Source organism: Serinus canaria, chromosome 1A, assembly GCF_022539315.1.
Source record: "Serinus canaria isolate serCan28SL12 chromosome 1A, serCan2020, whole genome shotgun sequence".
Taxonomy (NCBI): domain Eukaryota; kingdom Metazoa; phylum Chordata; class Aves; order Passeriformes; family Fringillidae; genus Serinus; species Serinus canaria.
Window position 1 is genome coordinate 3,970,130 of NC_066314.1, and position 15,407 is coordinate 3,985,536.

At 47.9% G+C, this 15,407-nt stretch overlaps 1 protein-coding gene across 1 annotated transcript in view; it reads left to right on the forward strand.

Moving 5' to 3' along the window:
- Positions 1 to 15,407, forward strand: part of LOC103813583 (store-operated calcium entry regulator STIMATE-like) — a 32,169-nt gene that overhangs the window by 14,011 nt on the left and 2,751 nt on the right. Inside the window, exons 4-7 of the mRNA XM_009086913.4 lie at positions 1,395 to 1,516; positions 8,913 to 9,025; positions 10,126 to 10,209; positions 11,175 to 11,291. Coding sequence (XP_009085161.3) covers positions 1,395 to 1,516; positions 8,913 to 9,025; positions 10,126 to 10,209; positions 11,175 to 11,291 — 436 coding nt within the window. The remainder of the gene's footprint in view (positions 1 to 1,394; positions 1,517 to 8,912; positions 9,026 to 10,125; positions 10,210 to 11,174; positions 11,292 to 15,407) is intronic.

The following is a 15,407-nucleotide window of genomic DNA, read 5'->3' on the forward strand; positions in this document are numbered from 1 at the left end:
CAAAATTCTCCTTAAAACCTTCTGGCCAGTCTCCTTTTTTTATATCAAAGTTCTGCACCTTGATACGTTTCTTTAAGCAGACAAAAGTTTGGCTGGGGCTGCACATAACCTCTCAAATGACGTATTGTTGTTTTTTTTTAAACAGACAGTGTTTAAAAATAAACCCTTTCATGCTTGTGCTGTGCCCTTTGGGTGTGTTGTTTATTTTTCATGTGTGTTTTATGTTTCCCTGCACTGCCTGACTTGTCATCCTGAAGCAGGCAGCTTAAAACCCTCCAGCTCTGTCCCTGGGCTTTGAGGCTCACACTCTGTGTCCTGCCCAGAATAAACCACCAGAGCTCCATGTTTGTATGGAATGCTCTGATTTTCAGCAGCTGGAAACTGTAAAAAGCCAGTCTGAGTTTCTGGATGTAGAAAAACTTAATGTTAGGCTTTCAAAGTGGATATCAAAAGCAGATTGTTGTTTTCAGTTTCTTGGTTCAGAGGCAGAGTTCTGGAAAAGGAAATGTTCACTGCTGTAGCTTTGTGCTTGGCATTTTCTTCATCCTGGAGAAATTTGGCAGAAAATATTGCAGTAATGGAAAACTGCATAAAAAACACATTAGTCTATGTGTTTTGTTTTTTTTTTTCTTTTTGGAGTTCATTAAGACACCAAGCCCTGGATTAGATCTTGGACCTTGCAATCCCCAGAAGGTCCCTGCAGGTCTCCTGCCCCTGGCACTCTGCCCAGGGACACTTCACCATCCAGAGCTGCAGAACTCAAATCCATTGAGCCAAAATCTCCTGGCAGGGATGGGTTCAGCTCCTGGATCTGCAGTGGGACCTGAACTTGAGGTTTTTGGGACCTCAGGATTCTTGCTGCTGAGCCAGAGCCCATCACCTCTCCCAAAACCTGCCTCTCAGTTGGTCTCAGTTTTTGGGAGCCTCTTGCAGCTGCTCAGAAAAATGGACTTTGTGCCTCTTCTGCTGCCAGTTTGTAGAGCAGCTGTGGTGCCCAAAAAGCTGCCATTTTCTTGTGTGAAATTCTAGGAACAGTTTGGTTCTGTTTCTTCTGAAACTTGAAATTTCATTTTTTTAATTAGAAAAAAAAAAAGTAAAAAGTCTCCTTTTTGTGGGGTAACTTTTAAGAAGTATTTATTGCTATGTGAATAAATGAGCAGTGCCAGAGAGTTGGTGGAGCCTGTCCCTTCTCTCCTGAACAAGCTTTTAAACTAAGAAATTGCTGGTAAGGCTTAGGAAAATGCAATCAAAGAGAAAGGAAGCCAGTTTGGATTTTTAAGCAGGTTTATTTAAAATCTTGGGTTTTTTAAAATTAATTTCCATTATGAAATTAAAGATTTTGAGCAATACTTCAGAACACAGAAGCTGAAACCTGCATTTTCCTCTGCTCTTAGCTACCTTATTAATTTCATCCTGGATGCCACGCTGGGGATGCTGCTGATCTGGCTGGGTGTGAAAGTTGTCTCCTGGATTGTTCAGCACAAGAAATACACATACCTGGTCTTTGGGGAGTATGGTAGGTGCCACCTGCTCTGCCCAGAGGGGGTTGGTGTGCTCCCACCTGGGAGTGGGGACAAAAATGGCAGGAGCTGCAGTGTGGGGCTGAAATGGGAGCAGCTGTTCTCCCTTCCTCTGGGTGAGTTAAATGCTGGAAGCACTGGAGTGCAGCAGGGTGGTGAGGAAAAGCTGAACATTTCCTTGCATGTAGAATTATACCCCAGGATATCTGTGTGGTACATTAAGGTGTGTAAGGTTCTTTTCTTGGGGTTCTTCTGTGGGTTTTTCACTATCACCTCCATTCAGAATATGGAGTTTTCCTGCATTGGCCTTGAGCTGTGGTGGGGGATCAGCCAGGCACAGTGTGACCCCAGAAGTTGAGTTCTCAAGTGTTGCCTCTTTCTCTTTAAATTCCTGCCTTGAGATGGAGAAAACATTCCCAAAAAGCTGCTCTCAGCCAGCCCCACTAGAGGGTAGCAGTTCCCTTCCAAAAGAGCAGAGCCAGCTTGCTGGAGAAGCTGCAGGAAAGGGAAAAATTAATGCTTTGCTTATTTTACATTCTATCTAATGTACAGATGAATTCAGTACTATTTCAGAAAATACATCTTATTCATTAAAATTGCAGTCTTACCATTAAGATGGTAATCATGAAGCCTTTTCTGAGGTTAGTCTGGTTTCTTTGTGTTTTTAGTGGCTGGTCTGGCATCTGAGCTGGTGAAACTTGGAGCCAAGTGGAATCAGTTTGGAGACCTCAGTGCCCTGTGAATTTCCTCAGGCTCTGCAGATGGGTCATGGCAGAGGGTGAATGGCCTGGCTGGGTTTGTGAGGCAGCAAAAACAGCCACAGACTGGGAATGAGATGATGTGGGCAGGGCTGGCTCTCCTCAAGCCTGAGAGGGGCTTTCAAGGCTGATCCCCAGAGCAGATTCAGCATCCTGACACAGGCACTGGGTGGGGGCAATGCCTTTTGTATTTTCCCCAATAGCTCCTCCTTTATAATAGATCCCTAAACTTAGATGAGACAGCAGAAGAATGCAGATCTTCTTAGTTCAGGACCTGGAGTTTTTCCCCTTTGGAGCAACAGGAACTTGAAGCCCAACCACCTCAGGACACAGCTTCAGCTTCATGTGCCACGTCTGCAGTTGAGCAGAAGCAAAAAACATGAAAAGTCTGTTGGCAGGGCAGGGATGAACTTCTGCTGAGCTGTGGCTGGCCCCTCATTAGGGCTGGCTTAGACCACAGAAACAGCTCACTCCTTTGAGAAAATCTTGCTTTCATGAATGAAAAACAAGTTTGTGCTGTTGCTTGAATTCGGTTCTTGGATTGGGGGTTAAATATCTCGTCCATCAAGTACAGTTTTTGGTGCAGGTCTCTGGCCAGAGTGACCCCAGTGGAAAATACAGGTGGGAGCCAAGTGACATGTCCAAGGCAATCCTGGGGCAGGGCTGGGGAAGGAAAACACTCCTGCCCTCATCTCTGGTGTTAAGTAACTTCCAAAACAGTTGGGAAGACACTTGTAAACTTTGTACAGTTTGATGCAGGCTCCAGGAACATGATTCATTTCTGGGCTAATTGCTGTACCAGACTTCTGCTCCTCAGGAGAATTGAGGGAAGCAACATAACTCCTGCAGAGGAGAAAACCAGGGGAGCACAAAATCTGTGTTGCAAACAGCAGTCAGTGCCATTGCTGCAGCATCAGAACAGAAAGGTTGTGGTTTTGTCCAGTAGAGCCAGTACCCACCTCACTGCATCAACCTGGAGGGGGAAAAAATAAATCTGTCACAGCTGTGTCCTTCCAGCAGCCCTGCAGCTGATGCAAAGCCCTGCAGTTGTCCTTTGGTGTGGGCTGCAGCAGTTCCTCCTGCTCTGTGGTTGCTTCTCCTGCCTCCACAGCCCTGGCTGGCTCCCCCTGTGCAGCTGCAAGAGCTGCATTAATGGGGAAGTAAAGTAAAGGGGAGGGAAAGCACTTAAATCTATGCTGCTATTTTAAGCATCCAGCTGTCCAGAATTGTTTAGAAAAATCAGTTATTTCCATATTTCCAAAAACCCAGGAACAGGCATTCTGAGATCAGCCTCTCTTGTGCCTGAGCTCATGGCCAAACAGTGCTGCAGCCAGGCATGACCTGTTTCACAGCTAGTGAGGAATCAAAGGCTCCTGTTTGCTTGTGTTCTTCCATCTTTTGCCCAAGAGCTCTTGGTTATTCTCTGAACTGCCTCTAAGCACAGGAAACTGCATCTTGGAAAGTGCTGTCTCTTCTCAGGATGCCTGGCTCCTGAAATCAAAGATTGGCAAGTGTGCTCTTGGCACAGCTGGGCTTTGGGGAGTGAGGGTTGCCTTACACCTACTCAGAGCTAACAAGCTCCTACCCCTGGAGGTGTTGAAGGCCAGGTTGGATGGGACCCTGAGAAACTCCCATGGCAGGGGGTTTAGAACTAGGTGATATTTTTAATGTCCATTCCAACCCAAACCATTCTGTGATGCTTCTGTGAAATTCCACAAATGCACCATTGCTGTGGCAGGTCATGGTTACAGGAGCTGTCCCTGTAGGGAACCATCACAAGGAGGAGAACAAAGCAGAGTTAAACCTTCAAAAGATGTGGGAGATGGAGGCCAAAGTTCTTGGGGGTGCTGTTGGGCTGGGACAGACTGAACAGGGGATGTGCTGGCTCCAGTCAGGGTGTGCAGATCAAGCCTGACTGAGCTTTGTGCCTCATCTCCAAACTGGTCCAGCTCTCTTCTCCCTCCCCATGGCAATGAGCAGCTCCCTAGAGAACACCTTTGTATGGCTGCAGTGCCCTGACATTTTAATTGTGTTCAGTAATTCTCCAGCATTACTTTGGAAATACCCCAGTATTTGTTTTAAGGAAGCAAATGCAATGAATTTGCATTGAGAGAGAGATTTCCTGCAAGTCAATTTTTCTAGAGAAGCATTAAGAAATGAGAGGGTGGAAAAGTGTTCTCAGTGGAAAATGTCCCTCTGGATGCCCATCTGGATGTTGACTTGTGGCTGTGGTCACTGGCTATCTAAGCCTGATGCTTTGTGCTTCTTCAGTGTCTGGAAATGGAAAGGCATCTTGCTTGGAGGCCTTCAAAGTCTCTTTAGTGGCCTGTTGAACTCTGCTGGTCAAATTTAGTTCTAGGAGAATGTGCTCTGTGCCAGCTGCTGAGTTTAACTGAGGACCTGTGTAGGCTGCTTCTGGCCCCGTGGTGATGTTGTACAAAATTTCCATAACAAATATTCCCACGTCCTGGAGCAGCCAAGGGAGCTGGCTGCTAATGCTTGAGGAAATACTGCTGGAAATAGCTCTAACCTGAGGGGCTGTCCTGTCCTCAGCCTGCTGGGCCAGGGGGAAAGTGAGGAGAGGGCTGAGGGTTCTGCTCAGGGATTGAGTGTGTGGTTGGGTGCCTTGCTCTGAGCAGGGGTGCACCCTCTGGATGTGGATGACAGCCACACTGTTCCCTGCAGTTTGAATATCCACAGGGAGCAGAGATCCAGAGCAGGGACAGATTCCAAATGTGCACTCCCTTTTCTCTGCTTCAGCAATGTGACAGGGTGTCCAGGGGAGCTGGGAATGCCCCATCCCTGGAAGTGTTCAAGGCCAGGTTGGATGGGTTTTAAACAGCCTGGTCTGCTGGGAGGTGTCCCTGCTCATGGGGTCCCTTCCAACCCACACCATTCTATGGTTCAATCATTTTAGTTCAGGTGCAGAAAATGCCAGAGAGGGTCTGGGGTGTCCACTGGACCCATCTGGCTGCTGAAGCATCACATTCCCATCTTTAAAAAGCTGGGTTTGCCCTCCATCTGAGCATTTCACATAATTCAGAATTTACTGCTATTTCCTACCCTCTGTACTTGGCACTGATAATTGGATCCCTTGCTTTTGGAGGTACCATTTGTGTGTCTCCTGAGAAGTTTTTATTGACTTTTTCTACCCCCACCCTGTCACCCAGTACAACTTCCACTGCTTTCAAATGCTTGCCTCTCCTCAAACCCCCTGAACCCTCCACTTTGGCTGTGAGTGAGCTTTTTTCCTACCTGCTCTGTGCAGTCCCCAGAAGAGTGTAAATAAAGCTGTCTGGCAGTAACATGTGGGCTGTGCTGACAGCTTGGTGCATTAGGCAGCCTGGATTAAAACTAATCCTGTTGGGTGCTAACAGCTCCAACACCTCAGGCACTGCTGCTCTGCTCCCCAGCACCAGTGGAGTATGAGACACATTTCTGTGAGGTTGCCACAGGCTCCAGGGGTTCTTGGGCTGCTCCAAGAAGTTTTGCTGGTGGTGGGGAGCACTAGGAATGCTGCTGGAGGAGAGCAGGCATCATTCAGTGGGTGCATCCCAGGAGGATACAGATTTCTATGAGGATGGGAGATGGCTGCTGGAAGGTTTTAGCAGAGGCTGTTCTCTAAGCTGGAGGTTTGTGGTAGGCTCAGTGAGGTAGAGCTGAAATGTCCTGGGTTACCTCCCAGCTAGAACCAGGGACAAGAACCTGGAAGGGTTCAGAGGGAGTGTGATACGTACAATCACCCAGCAGGTGGGATGTGGAGGCTGCAAAGGTCATTCAGGCCAATTCTCAACCCTGCTGTTTTCCTTTCCTTGTAGGAAAGAGGAGGACATCTATTTTATTCTATTTTTTTTTAGTCTCCAAGTAGCAGATTCATTTTTTTGCTGGCTGGCAGCACAGTGTGGCTGAAAGTCTTGTGGGCTCTCCTTGAGATTTGTGCATAGAAACACTTCCTGTAAGAAGAATCCTTTCCCACCCACAGACCAGGGCACCTCTGGGCAGCTCTTGATCCACCAGAGGCATCAGACTGAATCTGAGGATGCCTCTGACCAGCTTTCTGTAGGAAAGCAGCACTTACATGAGCTCAGCTCCAGTCTTCCAGCCTTTCCTACTGTGGAAGGAGATGGGGCAAGTCTGTCATATGGGCTTGTCACACCAAGGGCTTCCCTGATGAGGTGCCAGAAAATGTTGGTTGGGATGTTCCTGTTCTTGGTCAGAGTTAGGTGAATTGGAGGTGTTAGGTGGTGGATTAGTGGATGATGGACACTGGGATGGATCAGTGGTCCTTGGATGACTCCACACCTGCTGAGGTGAGAAGCAGACAGCTGCATTCCTTGGTGAAGTGGAAATGAGCTGCTGTCTCTAAGTCACCTTTGCAGCCCTTAAGGCCATGCTGCTGTCTTGTTTTCACCTCTGTCTTGAATTATTTTGGTACAGAGCAGCCTCCTGTCCTTGGGAGGTCAGGATGCAATAAAAAATAACAGTGGAAACAGCCTCAGATCTCCCTGCTGGGTGTGAAAGTCCTGAGTACCCAGATCAATGGGTAATACTTTCAAGTATTAGGGGGGTTAGGAAGCAGGTTGTCTGTCCTAGGGTCTGTGTGAGGTTGCCATGGGCTCCAGTGGTTCTTGGGCTGCTCCAAGGAAGTTTTGCTGCTGGTGGGGAGCACTAGAAATGCTGCTGGAGGAGAGCAGCCATCATTCAGTGGGTGCATCCTTTGGGGTGAAAGAAAATATTAATTTTTCCTTTCTCTTCTTTGACCTGGTGAGCCAAAACCTGCCCCAGGCTGTGCACAGAGTGCAGAGCACAGAGCCATGGTTGTGGTGGGGAGTGGTAGTGACCTGCCCCTGCAAGGGGGCAGGTGTTTGGGAGAGATCTCAGTCCTGCTGCTGCTTTTTGGGCGAGCTGAGATGACAGAGGGAAGTGCTGTCACAGAGAGCCAATTCACCAAGGGTGCCGTGGCTTCAGTCCTGTCCCTCCACGGGGGACAGAGCACAGCTGACAACACACAGCAGAAGGGAAAGAGTTCACATGCAGGAAGGATACAACAGATGGGTTTGTTTTCCTGTTTTGTTTGTACTCAGAGCTCTGATGGGTGCTGATAAATGTGGGGGTTTCTGGGAGAATTGGTTTGTTCTGGGGTATGGGGCAAAAATGTTCGCTAGACCCAAGGTGTGTGCCAAGGACAGCCAGGCATCCTAATTTATTGGGAGAGGCTTTTAGGAGGATCAAAGCCTCTCTGACACCAGCCTGTGCTGCCAGCTGCCTCTAACACTGCTCCCATCTCCTCACAGACCACCCATTAAGCTGCTGCCTGCCAGAGAGCAGAGATTCCTCTCTCCAAAATCTCCACAGGCTCAGCTGGGTGTGCTTCCACATAACCTTCCTGGCTCCCTGTTCCTGCCTTCCCTCCATGCAGTTCCTGCTGGTTTGGCTCTCTCTGCTTGCTCTCCTCACCCTTGCACCCTTGACTTCCCTCCTTCCCTCTCCTCTTTGCTTCCTTCTCATGGCTTGAGCAGTTAAGGATTTGGGGCATGAGGGGATCCTGCCTTGGACACCACCAGGATGCCTCTGCTTTTGAGCTGTAACTTTTCCTTGAGGCAGGTGTTTTGGTATGTTGCTAACAAATGACAGAATAAGGACAAATGTGCCTAAAATCCCATTTTGCACTTGCTGGGAAGCTGATCCCCACAGAGCTGGGGCTGGTTGGACACCAGCTCTTACCAAATCCCAGCATGTGGATGTGGAAACCTGCTGGTTTCTGTGGCCAGAGGTTTGTACTGGTGTGGATAAATGTGCCTTTGCAGACTGCTGGTGTTGTTTCCCCCTCTCAGAATTATGCTGAAAAGTGGGGAAAAGTGGTCAAAAGTGAAGCAAGGCTCCCAGACTGCTGCCATCTGACCACATTGAGTGTTGGCATCTGTCTGTGCCAACTGCACAGTCTCCCTTGCATGGATGGAATTCCAAATTCTGGGCAGATTATGCTGGGAACAAGTGTTGCCAGGGGTTATCTTTGTCTTTAAGTGGTAAGAGGAAATGCTGCAGCTTTCCTGAGCCAGATAGAGTAGCTCAGTTTTGCAGACCTGAGATATTCTGGTGAGCCAGGGGAGGTGATAACCAGCTGGCAGGGTGCTCACAGAGGGCTGAAGCAAGCACATGTAATAGATACAGAGCCATTATTGTTGTTAACAATACAAATATGCTTTTCCTCATCTCTTGGTGAGCACCCCATTGGAAACATTCATATTTAATTAGCATTGATTCTTTTTGAGTGAATTGCTTTAAAAGCTAGGGTGATGGAGCCCCTGTCTCTTGCTCAGACAGTATCACATAACCAGCCCTTCACTTCATCAGCACAATGAAATAATTCTGTTCAGGCCTCAGGAGTTATGCTGCTTGTAGTAAAAATGGTGACTTGAAATTTTCTGGTAGCTCTGTGGGTAAGGCTTGGCAGGGAGCACATTGCAGATTATATTTTTAATGACTTATTTGCATTTACTTTATTTTATAGAAGAGTGTGCAGGTACTGACTGGCCCTTGTAGAGAGGAGGGTCAGTATCAAGCATGAGGCAACTTTTCTGCAAGCCTGTCTCCTCCTGTCCTCTGTCCCTGATTTAATATTCTGTTTTTCCAGGTGACCCTCCACAAGCTGCTGCCTGGATTGGCCAGTGTATCCTCTATTTGCTGATTATGGTTTTTGAGAAGACTGTGATTAGCCTTGTCCTGCTTATCCCTGGCTGGACAAAGGTAAGCACTATTTTTCTAGCTGTAGCTGTTGTGGTTTCTTTTTGCTTTGCCTGATTCATGGTTCCCATTACTGAAGGCCTTTAATCCTCACACTTATTGACATCACTCTGTAATCATTAGCTATTACTTACATTTTGGGAAACATGACTTTCATAATGGTTTGGCTTCTGGTGCATTCTCTTGCTAGTCAAAAGCTAATGGAATAAGATGATGCTTTAATTTTCTTCTCCATTCTTGGAAGGCTAAAATGGGCTGGGCTGGCAGCTGAGCTCCTTCAGTTCTGCCAGAGGATTTCTGTGTTATTCTGTCAAGTCAGTCCATGTTGGTGTTTCGTGATCCTGTGCTTAAACTGGGGGATTAGAGATTCATTTGAGAAGTGCTGTATGAGTAGTGTGTTGTCTTTTCCTGCTCAGCTGCTTCTGTATGCCAGCAATGTTAATTGTGTTGATCAGAAGTTTATCTTTAAAAAAATAAAAATAATAATAACCTGTGGGGCTTTTAGCCACTTGCCTGTTGGCAGGTAGATGTGATGGGTATAAAAACCTAATTCTGAGAGTCAGGGGTAACTCCAGCTTGGAGTCCTCTTCCAGCAGGCTCTGAGGTGCCAGGCACTGTGTGTAACTTGACTGAGGAGGTATCTCCAGCAGTCTGGGAGCACTTATCTCTTCAAGGGCTGTCCTTCAAACCCAGTAGCCCACAGTGCTCACACTTGGATGTGAACTTCTCCAGCAGCACCAACCCAGATCCAGAGAAGCTGCTGGACTCCAACCCATGATTCCTGCTCGTGGCTGGTGTCCTTGTTCTGCAGATGAGCTCCAGGGAGCCAAGTGAAGTCCCACCAGTTGTTGTCATGGATAGTTACACTGAAAGACTTGTTTCTGTACAAAATCATGTGCTTGGCAGCTGGGCTAAGGGAATATCCTGTGTAATCTTTTAAGAGCTGGGTTGAAGCACAGGCTGCAGAGCTCTGGCTGCTCATGTAAGAAGACAAGCAGTTTTCATCAAAAGTCTTGCAACAGAGCTGTTCAAATAATGCTATAAAGTGTTCTAAATAATGTTCTAAATAATGTTAAGTGTTCTAAATGTTTCCTCCTCTGCAGCTTCAGCAGATCCTCCTGGGTTACATCCCAAGCCCTCAGCTGGAGCTCGTCCTGGTGATGTTTGTTGTGCCTTTCATAGTCAATGTGAGTGGAGCCTCTGCAAGTGCTGGGGGCTGGTTTGGAGATTACAGTGCACCCTCATGGGAGTGCACAGGGACTGGCTGGGGGCAGCCTCAGAGTGCCTGGGACAGGGTGGAGGGGTGTGTAAAGAAAGCTGTGGGTCACAAATCTGTCACTGTTTCTGTTCCCAATTGCCTTCCCTTTGTCTGAGCTGCTGTGGGGCTGACTCTTCACCTCTTGGAATAAAGCTGGGTCTTGTTAGGTGAGAGCTCATCTCAACAGCATGGGGATGCCCAAAACACCTTAATGTCCTACAGGATGGCTTGTGACCCTGACAATCCAGTCATTTGGCTGCATGTCAGATTGTATTACAGCAAGATAAGGTGCTCAGGGTTACCCAGAACTGTTGTTCTTCTCAAAACTAGTTTGTCAAAACCTCTTGAAAGCTCAGCTCTTTCCTGGTTCCCCTGACTCTGGGTAATCCTTGAGCTGCCCAGTTCCTGCTAAGGTGGGAAGTGGGAACAACATGTTACCTGGACAAGCAGGGAGCTGAGCTTTGAGCTTTCAGCTCATCCCAGGCACATTTCAGTGGATGCAGCACTGGCAAAGCTGGATTGATCTGCCTCTCTCCACCATCCCAGGCTGCATTTCCACATTGGAAAGCAGATTCTGGTCCTCAAAGAACTGACCAGGCACTGGTTCAGGCAGAGGAGCTTTGGGTGGAGCTTGGGTCAGGGGTTATGTTCTGGTGGAAACTCAGCCTATTGTGGTTTTATTTAATCTGGAAACAGTAGGACTTTTGTAAGAAGGGACTTAAGGAATTGGGCTCATCCAATCCCCATGGACACAATTGATACAGGGTTGATTTGGATATGAAGTTGATCAAGGCTGGATGTCTGGAGAACCCAAGAGGAGAAGAAATATCTGTGATTGACTGACTCTGCATTTTGGTCTCTGCAATCTGTTGATGTAACTTCTTTCTCCCCAAGGCCATTATGTTCTGGGTTGTGGACAGCTTGATCATGAGGAAATACAAGCAGAAGGATGCCCTAGACATCAATGGATCCACAGAAACCCCTCGGGCCAGGAGGACTGAGGAGTCTCAGGTAAGACCAGGGATGCAAACTTGTGTTTCAGACCAAGATGCAAATTTGGGATGGTCTGTGTGTTTTACCACAGCCCTGTAACAGAACATCACACTGCCTGCACCTGGGGTGGTGCTTCATAGATGTGGGTGATCACCCTGCAAAGTCAAACTCGCCCTAACCATGAGCAGTGTCACAGCCCAGGAAATGTTGCTGAAATACTGCCCTGGATGATGACAATGTCTTGGGGGGATGAGCTGGCTTCTGCACTGATCTGTGTGTGCAGGTTAAACTGTCCCTCTGAGCTTTGCTATGTTTAATTGTAATTAATTTTGGCTGGGAAGGGCTTACTTTCCTCTCTGTAATTGTTAGCATCCCTTTTAGAGGACAAGACTTAGCTGAGAATCCTATTTTTGTCAGCATTTGGTATTTGTTCAGCCAGATTATTGTCCCTTAGCTGGAGGAGGCTGTGTTTTGGGTAGTCTGAGCCCGACAGCTGAAAGTTATGGTGGGGGAGGAAATGCAGCTCCAGCAGACTTTGTTCTTCTTCATCATGTGGGGTTTGTTGGGTACGTGGTGTCTGCTTCTCACTGACCTCTGCGCACAGTCCACACTCTTGGTCCCTGGGAGGAATTCCCTTCCTTCTCCTGGCACCCAGGCCTGGTTCCAGTGTGTTCTGTGTCCAGCTGCTGATATCCTGCAGCCCACTGGAGAGACTTACCAAGATAAGATAATTTCTGGCAATCACAGCCTGGCTCCTGCAGGAGCTCCTGCTGAGGAATTTAGGAAGAACAGAAATAGCTCTTGCTCTCTGAGGGTTCTTTCATGAGGAGTAACTCAGCTCTTGTGCTGACAGATGGGCTGGCCCATCACTGGTGACACTGCAGCACACACAGAGGTGGCAGTGCTTTAACAGGGCGGGTTTGGTGCAGCCCCCAAGGCTCCTGTGTCCCAGGGGTGCAGTGACAGAGGAGTCCTGGCTCAGGCAGGGAGGGCAGGCAGGTGGGAGCAGCTGTTGGGACAAGAGGGTCACTGCTGCTGGCCCTGGCTCTGGATGAACAGCTCTGGGGAGGTCACTGGTGGCCAAGCCCTGCCCTGCTCCCTGGATGTGCTCCTGAAGGCCCAAGCTCTGTCAGAATCACACCAGCTCAGGAGCAGAGCTGAGGAGGTGACATCTCTCTTTGGGACAAGGACCTCCTTCACAGCTGCTGGAACCAAACCTGGCAGCATCCAGGCTCACAGAGGGTGGCTGCTGTGGATGTGTCACAGATGGTGTCACAGGTACTGCTGCTCCATGGAGGGGGAGTGCACCTGTGCCTTGGTCCTCTAAGACACTGCAAGTGTTTGGTGAGCTCTCTGGACAGCATCAAGGGCTGTGAGGATCAAGCCTGAGCATATTCCTCCTTGTGAGGGAGGGAAGTGTTTTGATGCCCACTTCAGAGCTGAAAAAATTTGGAATTTACAGTCCATGACCTGCCTTTGCTCTTGGGGCAGCAGGAGCACAAACTGTTTTCCCAGGTCCTGTTCTACTGTATTAAATTCTGTGGTTAAACTCTCAATTTCACTGTGGGAGTAGAAGCCTAGGGTCTGTTCTTGCCTTCTACCAAGTGTGTAGAGACTAAAGAACATCAATGACCTTTAATTTTCCACTGAAATTACTTATTCCCAACTTCTTGTTAACTGGTGAGTGGCCCTTTCAGTCACCTGGTAATGTGAGCCTGTCCAGCAGCATAAAACACACACAGCCTTAGCTTCAAAGCTTGATTTATCTTGGCCAAATGAAAGCTTCACTGCAGTGCTCACTGTAAAATATTTATTGTGAAATAGATAGCTGGAAGGAACAATACCTGCTAATTTCCAGATGCTAAGAAAGCCTCTTCTGGCAGGTCAACAGACAGGAGATTTCATGGAGTAGAAACAATTCCCACAACCTGCCACTTTCTGTCAAAGGTTTCTCTCAAGTACCTGGCTGCTTTTCTCTGCAGACTTCAGCAAAAATTCCACGATGTGCAGTTCATCTGTTCATCCTGAAACCCTCTGATCCATCACTGCAGTACCAAGGGGACTGCTTTCTCCTCAGAGCTGTCTGCAGGGATTGTCCTTCATGCTCAGGCATGTTCCTGTGCCTCTGGCCAACAAATATTTTGTGTAGAAAAGGAAGTTTATGAAGAAATACAGAAGTGTGTGACCTGTTTTCCAACTCTTTCTTGGCACTGGGCCTTGAGGAATAGCCTTAAGCTCCTGCTTCAGGTGTCAGCCTCTTAAGCTGTGAACTACAGATCATGTTTGCCTGAGCCCTACAGCTGGATTGACTGGAATTTAGGCTCAAAAGCAGCAAATGAGCATTTGCTGGGCTTGTTGCTGCTAATCACCTGTTCAGATGGGGGAATTTCATGTTTCCCTGCTGCCCAGGGGAGAGGAAGGGGGGCTGAGCAGAGCTGATGTGTCCCCCAGGTTTATCAGGGCTCATCGGGGCTGTCTCGCTGCAGGCGCCACCAGCTCCCAGCTCCCTGCTGGCTTCAATTTCAGCCCTCTGCCTCTCTCACCAGTGGGGTGTCACTATTGTCACATGAACCAGCAGCTTGTGTTTGGAGAAGGAGGGGCAGAGATAGCAAGGAGAATGGGAAAAGTGGGCTGGAGTTAACCTGTTACAAGCCCACGCTCTGTGCTTTCTCCAGGGGCAGCAGGAAAGCTCAGCTCTGTCTTTGGCTTGGTTGGGGCAGCTGGGCAGCCAGAAGAAACCCAGCAGCAGCAATCCTGGAGGAGGATTGTAGCCTCCTGGAGGAGGATTCTAGCTAGGTGGGGATCAGTCTCTTCTCCCATGTAACAAGAACAGAACAAAAGGGAACAGCCCCAAGTTGCACCACAGGAAGTTTAGATTGGATATTAAAATTTATTTATTGAAAGGGTGGTCAGGCACTGGCACAGGCACTGGCTCATCCTTTGGTGAACCAGAGGATGAGTTTTTGCTACTTTTACAGTGAATCCCTGAAAGGGACAAACTCCCTCTTATGGTTGGAAGAATTTCATCCTTCTTTCCTTCCACAGCAGTCTTATGCTTTGTGTTGTTTCAGTCCCCTGCCCTGCCTTGTAAATGTTCATGGAGTAATTTTTTCCCCCCTCTTGTGGGATAGAAAAGGATCTCTTGAATGCCAGTTTGCATCCAGTGCTGTTCAGCCTGGGGAAATTAATTCATCTGCAAGGCCCTCATTTTTGCTTTGTATGTGTCCTGCCCTTGACCCGAGGCTCTTTTCCCTTGCCCTTGTAACTCCCATGAACTTTAGATCTTATCAGTGATTTCTTTGTTTCCTCCACTCAGGAAAACAAGTCAGTTTTAATAATGTTTTATTTGATCTTTTTTCAGTTGTTGTTTTTTTTTTTTTCCCCCAGGGAGGTGGATGAGTTTCTGTTCCTTTCCTGAAGGCTTGCAGTTTTAGAGACAGCCCTTAAAGCAAAAGTCCACTAACAGTGGTACTTGTGAGAAAAATTATGGTGAAATTAGAGGCTGGAAGGAAAGTTGATATACTGCATGAGGGCCTGCCTTTGGTCAGGATGGAGTTCAGCACCTGCCCTCATTCCCTTCATAAGGAACTCTGTATTTTGGCATTCATTGGATGAAGATGCTTATAGACACCACTACAGTGCTGCTTACTTATATTGAATAACACTTAGAAAGTCCAAGAGCAAGTTGGATTTTGCTGAGAAACAATTTTTTTTTTTTTAATTTTTAATTAGCTGAAACTCATGGTGAACTCAGGTGCCAGGTCCTAACAGGGAAGATAAATGAAGGTGGACACAGAGCTGCTTCTGGAAGGGAACTGTCCCACCTCACAGTCCTCCTGACTCGTGGCAAATCCCTCTGTGGAATGTGAGGTGTTTGAGGACTGCTGAGTGAGACAGCAGCACATTGTCCCAGCTCTGGGAAACCATGTCCCAGCTGTGCCACCAACCCTCTGTGATCCTGACCTGGAGGCATCTGCAGGGAAAGAGCCTTGTCCAAGCTGTTCTGAAAACTCCTAAATCTGAGTGAGGATGCTATCTGAGGGTGTGTCATGGCAATGAGGTGCTCTCTCATGGTGCTGCTTCCTGGGGAATTGTGGAAAGGTTCTGGGGGACTGTTGTTGCTGCAGCTTCCTG